General features: G+C 40.5%; 1 protein-coding gene across 2 annotated transcripts; it reads left to right on the top strand.

The window, feature by feature from the left end:
• Positions 1 to 439: 439 nt before the first annotated feature.
• Positions 440 to 8,808, top strand: LOC139153176 (C-type lectin BpLec-like). Of its 2 annotated transcripts, XM_070726806.1 has the most exons (7): positions 440 to 547; positions 792 to 870; positions 3,648 to 3,739; positions 3,859 to 3,999; positions 6,426 to 6,497; positions 7,121 to 7,235; positions 8,512 to 8,808. In XM_070726806.1, the coding sequence occupies exons 1-7, from the start codon at positions 491 to 493 to the stop codon at positions 8,577 to 8,579; spliced, it is 624 nt and encodes a 207-aa protein (XP_070582907.1). In that variant the 5' UTR covers positions 440 to 490; the 3' UTR covers positions 8,580 to 8,808. The 2 variants fall into 2 exon arrangements, with proteins under 2 accessions (XP_070582907.1, XP_070582908.1); XM_070726807.1 differs by lacking the exon at positions 6,426 to 6,497.
• The last annotated feature ends 522 nt before the right edge of the window (positions 8,809 to 9,330 follow it).

Here is a 9,330-nt window from a genome sequence, read left to right as displayed (position 1 = left end):
GTTTGGGGATAGGAAATTGGAGCAAAAGAGGAGTGGTAAGAAGAGAAGGCCAGCGTTAAATCTGGGGCTTTCATGCTTTGCGGCCTGTGGTTTAAGCATATAGGTGGTGTAGATTTCCCCAAAGTTATATCCATATGTTTTTGATGTAATTGTTAGTGTCAATATGTATCAATAGTTTAAGGGTTTATTTTCTTTGTAATTTAAAGTTCATATCAATCGATGTTTACAGTAAATATAATCATGTTTAATGAGATATGGTGTTTGGTTCCCTTGACAATATGGAATGAATAACTCCTTTCTTTACTCAAGGAAAATATAACTAATTATTTTTTGACTTCAGCTTCCCTTGCTTTCTTATCAGTTATGAGAAAAAAAGAGGGTGGACCAGGAAATCCTTGAAGAAAGTTGTCAATTTTGATGTTGGGCCAACCCTGTTTGGAGGCTATTTAATGGCAGCTCTGAAAGTGAGAATCCACCAGCCCAACCATCCATGAACTCAACCTCCCCAGTTGAAAAACTTTGCAAAGTGAGGCTGAAGGCATTCTCGGTAAGCATTGATTAGACATTCTCTGTTATCTATACTGTGATCTGGTATTGCAATAAAGTTTTTGAAATAGCAACAAAGCTTTTCATGAGTTGTATGCTAGGAACCACAACAAAAAAGTTTGCAGGTAGATTTAGGATCAACATTAAAATATGGAACTCCAAAATTTCCTTTCGTTCTCAGTAAGCTACTATAAATAGTACTCTATTAATTCTTCTATCACATCTATTTCTCTTCTCTCCTAAAGGGCAACCAAAACATGGGATTCTCTACGTACATCGTCCTCTGTTGCCTTGGAATATTGATCACTAATCCTTTTTTGAGAGGTGAGCCCCACCATGATATGGTGAACTTAGCAAATTGAACAATTTAGATAAGTAGGCTCCGTCTTCCACCATTTTTGTGTGTCCAATCCAGATCAAATAGGATTATATGCTGCTCCTAGTCTTCTAAAACTGAATTGCTGAGACACACTAATAAAATGGATATACAGCATTTTAGCAATGTGATTTCTCAAGTTTCAAAGTTAGATGTAGTTTTCCATCAGAAGGTCAGGAATAGTAACAATAATTTTCTCCAGTGGTGGGTTGCTACTGGTTTGGACTGGTTCTCCCATACTGGTGGCAGAAATTTGCACCCACTCACTGAACCAGCAATGATCACAGGTTGTTGACACCCCCAAACCAGTTCTCCAATTGCCACAGCTGGTAAAGAACCCTTTGTGAAGAGGATCATTTGTGTGATATGATGGGAATGTGTGCATGAGCGCAGTAAACACCCACCCACAAAATGCACACTTCTGTCACGAACTGGATGGAATATCTCTGGGACCGCCTTCTGCCGCATGAATCCCAGCGACCAGTTAGGTCCCACAGAGTTGGCCTTCTCCGGGTCCCGTCGACTAAACAATGTCATTTGGCGGGACCCAGGGGAAGAGCCTTTTCTATGGTGGCCCCGACCCTCTGGAACCAGCTCCCCGCGGGGATTAGGATTGCCCCCACCCTCCTTGCCTTTCGTAAACTTCTTAAAACCCACCTCTGCCATCAGGCATGGGGGAATTGAGATATTCCTTTCCCCCCAGGCCTATACAATTTATGCATGGTATGTTTGTGTGTATGTTTGGTTTTTTAATAAAGGTTTTTAGTTATTTTAAATATTAGATTTGTCATATGCTGTTTTATTATTGTTGTTAGCCTCCCCGAGTTTATGGAGAGGGGCGGCATACAAATCTAATAAATAAATAAATAAATAAATAAATAAATAAATAAATAAATAAATAAATAAATAAATAAATAAACAAACAAACAAACAAACAAACTGAACAAGGAGAGATTCAAACTGGAAGACAAATTTTCTGACAGTGAGATCAATCAACCAATGGGACAAAAGTTGCCTTTTGTGAGAGCTTCCTCTTTGGAAGCTTTCAAGAAGACGCTGGATTGCCATCTGTCAGAAATGGTGTAGGGAAGTGATGGTGAACCTATGGCATGGGTGCCACAGGTGGCATGCGGAGCTATATCTGCTGGCACATGAGCCGTTGCCTTAGCTCAGCTCCAATGTGCATGTATGTGCCGGCCAGCTGATATTTGGCTTGCACAGAGGCTCTGGGAGGGCGTTTTTGGCTTCCAGAGAATCTCCAGGGGGATGGGGGACAGCATTTTTACTCTACCCTGGCTCCAGGAAAGTCTTTGGAGCCTGGTGAGGGCAAAATGCAACCCTACTGGCCCACTAGAAGGTGGGAAACAGGACATTTCTGGCCTCCAGAGGGTCTCCAGAAGGATGGGGGAAGCAATTTTTGCCCTTCCCAGGCATTAAATTATGGGTGTGGGCACTTGCACATGTGTGAGAGCGCATGCACATGCTCTTTTGGCACCTGAGGAAAAAAAGATTCACCATCACTGGTGTAGGGTCTGTTTTGGAAGGAGGCTGGGCTAAATGACCTGTAAGGTCCCTTCCAACTCTGTTAATCTGTATTAAAAGTGAAAGTATTTTGTGACCCTGGGTTGTTTTGCTCCATCTTAAAATCCTATCCCTTAAATGAGGAAAAAACTCCTTCCCTTCATGCTAAACCATAGCTCTCAACCCTTCTAATCATGTCTATTCCCAACTGAAGAGATTCCAATAATGGACAGCTGCAATCTATCCCAATTACCATATTTTTTTGGAGTGTAAGATGCACCGGAGTATAAGACACACCGGAGTATAAGACACACCTTAGTTTGCGGGGAGGAAAACAAGGGAAAAAGGCCTCTGCCTCCCAGCAATTTGCCAAATAGCAAACAGCACACATGATATACATTGTTTGCTGTGAATTTCTATGCATGTATGCCTGACCCATAGAAATAGCAAAGAATTGGATAAATGTAAACCACGGCAGTATATTAATGCCAGAAAGTTTTCTCAAATGTAGCTACACTAACTCTTCCTAGTTATTTAAATAGATCTACTCCAGTCATGAATAAGTCAGGATTTAATTCAGCTGCTTTATCTTAATATTAAGCAGGACATTGTTACATTTCAGACTGTGTACGGAGCTGTTAAAATTGATGTGGCTTTCTGGAAGTATACATTACATTGGTGTCTATTATTTAAAAGAAGATACAATAGCACTGGGCCTCTTCAGATCAGGCATTTATTTTAAAAAGCTTCTTCATTTTGTTAAGGTGTCTAGAACAATAAGAAAGCAATCTTTGAAAAACAAGCCTAATAATTTGAACATTCTACAGGCATTTAAAGTTATTCACTTTCATCCTTGCATCCAGTTCAACAGAAAATAAAAATCTGCATGTCTTTCCCAGCAATTTGCCTCCTTGCAGCTAGTTTCAATTTCAGTTTAGCACATGGCAAATTAGCTGAGGGTCGGGAAGCTGATAACAAGTTGCTTGGCTTAATAGGCTCCAACCTTTCTTTCTCCAAGGAGGTAAATTGCTGGGAGGCAAAGCACAAAAGGGGAGAGTGGCTGGCTGGCTGGCTGGCTGGGGCCACATTCAGTGTATAAGACGCACCCAAGTTTTCATTCTCTTTTTTGGGGTAAAAAGGTACGTCAAACTCCCAAAAATATGGTACCTATCATTTCTTTTTTCCTCATTTTGTCTCTCTACAGCCAAGGCTGCTTTATGCCCCAGAGACTGGTTGCAGAAACAGGGGAACTGCTATGGATATTTTGATCAGAGACTAAGTTGGGATGATGCCGAGGTAAGAACCATTTTTTCTCACAGTCCAGAAACCAAAATTGCACAAATGGAGAGTTGCAAGGGTTAAAGTTTGTGACTACTGCATCCATGAACAACCTCTTGTTCTCTCTCTGTTCCTAGCTTGAGTGCCAAAGCTTTGGCCCTGGATATCATCTCGCCTCTGTCCTCAGCTTTCAAGAATCCTCGCTGGTGTCTTCGTACATAAAAGACAAACAGCAATCATTTAATCATGTCTGGATTGGGCTCAGTGATATGTCAAAGGTGAGCCTGACATTTTTCATTTCATTAAAAAAAAAATTCCTGGTCTACATATTGCATTTTTTACCCAGTAGTTTTATAAATATTATCACATTTTTTGGAGTGTAAGATGCATCTTCCTCCTCCCTAAAAGAGACTGAAAATTTAGGTGGGTCTTATACTTCAAATATAGCTTTTTTCTAAACTTTATTTCCTAGCCTTAATGAGGTAATAATGGTCTTCCCAGCTCTTCCTGGTTTGAAGGCTTGTTTTCATTTTTACTCCCTCCAAAAAGGGTTTTTTCAGCCCTAATGAAGTGCTAACAAGCTGCCCAGCTTGCAGGATTTTTTCATTGCTACTCCAAAGGTTTTTTTTTCCAGTGCTAAGTCTTTGCAGGCTTGTTTTCACTGATATTCCCTCTGAAAAAGGTTTTTTCCCCCTACCCCTAACCAGGGGATAAAATTATATGCTGAAGTTGACTAGCCTAAGGAGGCTAGCCAGATAAATACCTGGTAGGTAGATTTCCCCCTATTTTCCTCCCCCCAAATTAAGTTGCATCCTATACTCTGGTGCGTCCTAAATGTGTATGATCGGAGATTGTTAATAACTGCAGGCTGTGCTGCAGTACGACTGAGGCCTTACAATCCACAGTATCTCATAAAATTTTAGAACTTTTCTCTTTCGTTTTTGGATATTTATGTGGCATTTTATATATATGGTAGCTGTTAAAATTTTGTGTGGCCATTGTTTAAACCATAATGTTTATTGATGTTTAAAAATATAAAGATAAAAAGATTCCAACTCATTAAGATTGAATGATTCACAGTGAGGTGTGGATGAAGAGATTTTAAGTTGACATGTTACAAATGTGATGAATTTGTCCTGAAGAAGGGGGGAGCCATTTCTTTATTATTATATCTTCCTTTTTTATGCACATCTTTTCTTTTTTTCAAACTTTTAGGCTAATGAGAAGTCGAGAATGATTTTCTTAAAGTTGTCCCTAATATAGGTTTTTTGATTTGGCAGATCATTTCTTTATTACTTATAGAAATAAAATTGATTTTGATTATTTATTTTGTCAGCACCCTGTATTTGTGCACATCTGTATACATACATAATGTGTGTATAAATTATACACACACATATGTATGTGTATCTATATATCCATATGTCTATATGTCCCTTAAGTATTGTTTCCAGGTTATTCTATTATAATCTATGAGAGAGATCAAGGTAGCCGAATGAAAACAGTATATAATCTGTATGTGTCTTTATTTGAAAATAATTTGTGTTTTTCATTTTAAGTTGATTACTAGTAAATAATATTTATCTATGCATTTCTCGTGCGATTTTTTTAAACACTGAGCCCCTCCAAGCTTAGAGCAGGTATCAGCACTGATGGGCTGCTGCGGTACTAAGTTTATGCACTATTTATTGAATACTTAATAGTTTTTTATTGTCCTTCCTTCTCTAGTACCTTAGTATGATCCTTATTTACTTTTAAAATAGGAAATAATTAGTGTATTTTTATCCATAAATGCTTTAATCATTTTAATCATTATCTAGAACTGAACTTTTATAGCAATTAAAGAAAATCCAGCTACTTGTCTAATCTGTTATCATACTGAGCCTTGTAAGTTCAGTACAAAACCTTAAAATGTTACTGTGCTCCATAATAAATAATGCTGTCTATCATTTGTGCTTTTTGTGGCTATTCAAATAGTGTGACTTAATCAACTGAAAAAAAGTCCAAGCACCTATTTGAAACCTTATCTTGGTCGGTAAGACACTCCCACCCAGTCACATGACCATCAAGCCACACCCACATAAGCCATGCCCACAGTGTGGTAGTAAAACTTTTTGCAGCCCTTCACTGGGTGTCAACAACCTGTGGCTCTAGAGCTGCAAGTGGCTCTTTGGGCCCTCTGCTGTGGCTCCCTGTCAGGTGATTCCACCACTGGCTGACCCCCATCCCTCACCCACTTCTCCCAGTCACTCCTCGCCTGGCCTGAGAAGGTATGGGTGACAGCGGGGGATGGAGAAGGGGGAAGGGACAGAGAGATACAGAGAGAGTGGGAGAGAGAAAGAGATAGAGAGAAGGAGGGGGGAAGGAGGGAGAGACAGATGTCAAAAGGTTTTTGTGGTCCCCAGATTGTTTTAACAATTGGTTATCTGCCCTAATGACCAGCTGGGCAGGTGTGGCTGGGGCCGTCCTGTGACTGGTGGAAATAAGTGATATCGAGTTGGCTATGTCCCTCCCAGGTTTTGTGACCCAGTGTTTTCTTTTCTTTGGGCAATGGGTCCAAATGGCTCTTTGAGTCTTTAAGGTTGCAGACCCCTGGCTTAGGACCTCACCTAGTCGACATCCTGCACTGACTTCAGCGATATCAATAAGACTTCTAAATTAGGACCAAATGGCAGTGCTATTTTACTCCCCATTTTTTTTGAAGGCGGGACCACTTCAATCAGACAATATAATAACAAAAGTTCATTGCAAGCGGCCTGCCACTTCTACTTTAAAGGTAAATATGAACGGTGGGAGAAGAATAGTTGCAATCGCCCAAAATATTTAACAAAATGCATCTCTCCCTCCCTCTTTATTTCCTCACTCCCCCCTCCTCCCCTTCCCCCCTTCCTCTTTCTTTTCTCCCTTTCATAGGACTTCAGAGGTGGTATTCAGGCTGTTCAAACTGGTTCAAATGAACTGGTAGTGGCGACCTGTGACCCACCCACTCACTCTGGTGCTATGCCGTCCTATTTAGGGACATTTTGTAACTGCGTGCATGCATGCAAGCCATTCATTTAGCAAACCGCATGTGCATTTTTGGTGCTGGGTGAACGGTAGGTAAAGTATGTTAATACCACCTCTGTCGAGCTGAATGTTATACATAACCATTTCCACCAGACTCATTGTCATGAATTTAGTTTGACGTGATGTCCTGCTATTTTTTATTTTATGTTAATACACCACAAATGGTCATGTGCACCACAAATGGTCATGTAACCATCTGAGGAGACTACTTGAACTTGCTCAAGTATCTAAGAGCTGCTAACCACTCTATCTTTCTAGCCAATCTGTTTAGTTTATCATCATAAATGTTACTTACTTTTAAACATGTGAATGTGGTTGGTCTTCTGTCAACAGAGAGGGCGATGGAGATGGGCTGATGAATCCACCTTCAATTACAATGCCTGGGTGCCAAAACAGCCAGACAACGCTAACCAGAATGAGTACTGTGTGGAGCTGACAAATTACTCAGGTAAGTCAACACTTCTTACCTGGTGGTTCTTGATGTACTAAGTTTTTAAGACAGGACTATTAGGAAAACAATTTGGAGTAATCCCATAAACCAGTGTAATGGAGCCTATGGAGTTTTCCATAACTCAAACCTAAAGATGTGTTCTCTCTTTATTTTCCTGTAATAGATTTTGGGAGAAATGTTTAGCTTTCTACAAAGGCAAAGATGTGTTCTCCAGATATAAATCAGTCTTTCCAAAACCTGGTATCCCCCAGATGCATCAGAATAAACTTTCCACTACCAATGGAGTACTGAGAAGATATGTCCAAACATCTATGGGAAGCAGCAGTATAGAGAAAACTGGCCTGGGGTTTCCCCCCCGCCCCCAAATGGGCATGCTATATCTTATTGAATGCTAAAAATTGGACCTCTTATTAGGAAGAGTTTGACAGCCAATTCAGAAAGAAGGTCACAAGTGTAATGAAAGGGCAGCAAAATTATTAATTAAAGATTCCCTGTGCTTGTGATTTTTATTTAGTGGGATCTTTCCTGCCTTTTGCGCAAATGTTTTGGATTAGGCGAGTTTTTCTGCTTGATGCGGAAAAAACAACCTGGATCAGCCAAGAGAATTCAGCCATTGGAGCAGCAAGTTCCACTCCTTATTTCCTTTCACCTTTTTATGGCTTCATTTGTGAATACGTAGTTAGTGTACTCCATATTTTATTTCTGTCTCGGGAAATTTCTTTGTATAGCTCAATGATTATGGGCAATCAAAGGCAGGGGCTGAATCTCACTTCTAGATTAAAAAAAAGTATTGTTTGACTTGTGACCTCAGGGATAAGGAACATGTGAATTCCTCCCTCCCTCCCTTCTTTCTTCCCTCCCTCCCCTCCCCTCTCTCCCTCCCTCTCTCTTTCTTTCCTCCTTCCCTCCCCTCCTCTTCCTTCCTTCCTCCCCTCCCTCCCATCCTCCTCTCACTCCTTCTTTCCTCCCTCCCTCCCTCCCACTTTCTTTCCTCCTTCCCTCCCCCCCTCTTTCTTTCTTTCTCCCTCCCTCCCCTCCCTCCCATCCTCCTCTCCCTCCTTCTTTCTTTCCTCCCTCTCTCCTCCTTCCCCTCCCTCCCCGCCCCCACCCCCTTCCCCTTTCAAATGCAAAGTCAGCAATCCCCTTTCTTTTCATGGGAAGTACCCATGGGATCAGAGGAGATCTTGAATGCAATGGAAACAAATGACAATGTTTTTGAGACAGCTGTTGAAGGAAATAAGAAATAACTTCTGTTTTGCCTTTGGCCTTTTAGGTTATAAATTGTGGAACGATGACATTTGTGGCAATCTAAATTCTTACATTTGTAAGTATCAAATGTAGAACCATCCGGACCACAGCAGCTGGGATGCAGCCAGAACCAGCTATGGAAACACCTGCACATTTGATTGACACTCTGTTGATTTTACTGCCTCTGAATCATCTAGAAGGAAATATCAGATCTTCTCCCTTCCCATCCACATGTCCTCTTAGAACTACACCATTATCCTGTCTTCTTCCCTTTTCTTAATGAGTATACAATGTGAATAAATTCTCTATGGCAGATACATAATTATGTACAGTCTCTGGGATTATTTCTGTCATTCAAGAACAGTGGATGGCAACTTTGGGTGGGATTGCGTGAGGTGGAAGCAGTTATATAGGCTACATCAAATTCAAGTTTTTCATTCCAGTGTTTTAGAATAAAGGAATAAAAGGAATGAATGGAAGAGAGAGGAGAAAACACAAGTTGGTCCCCAGGGGCATCATAGCAGAAGGAGGTCCAAAAATATCAATATGACAGTCTTGACTGAAATTGAAGCACCAACACCCCCCCCTTTTAAAGCATTTTTTTGAGCACACAACTATGGCTGCCAACTTGATTTGTATAGCTTCCCTACAGAGGTTCATTTTTGCTTATATTCTTAAGGAGGCACAGGACTCACTTAAACTTTCAGAGACAGTTTGGAAAGATGAGAAATAAATGTAATCTAAAACACTATTGAAATCCAATTTTATATGAAAGGCAATGGACGTCAGAATCAGATCTTCTTCTGGACATTTATATGGCCAGCAACTTCTTTTTAATTCTGAT

Source organism: Erythrolamprus reginae, chromosome Z (genome assembly GCF_031021105.1).
Source record: "Erythrolamprus reginae isolate rEryReg1 chromosome Z, rEryReg1.hap1, whole genome shotgun sequence".
Taxonomy (NCBI): Eukaryota; Metazoa; Chordata; class Lepidosauria; order Squamata; family Dipsadidae; genus Erythrolamprus; species Erythrolamprus reginae.
The sequence above is the reverse complement of the archived record's forward strand: the minus strand, read 5'-3'. Positions and strand labels throughout refer to the sequence as shown.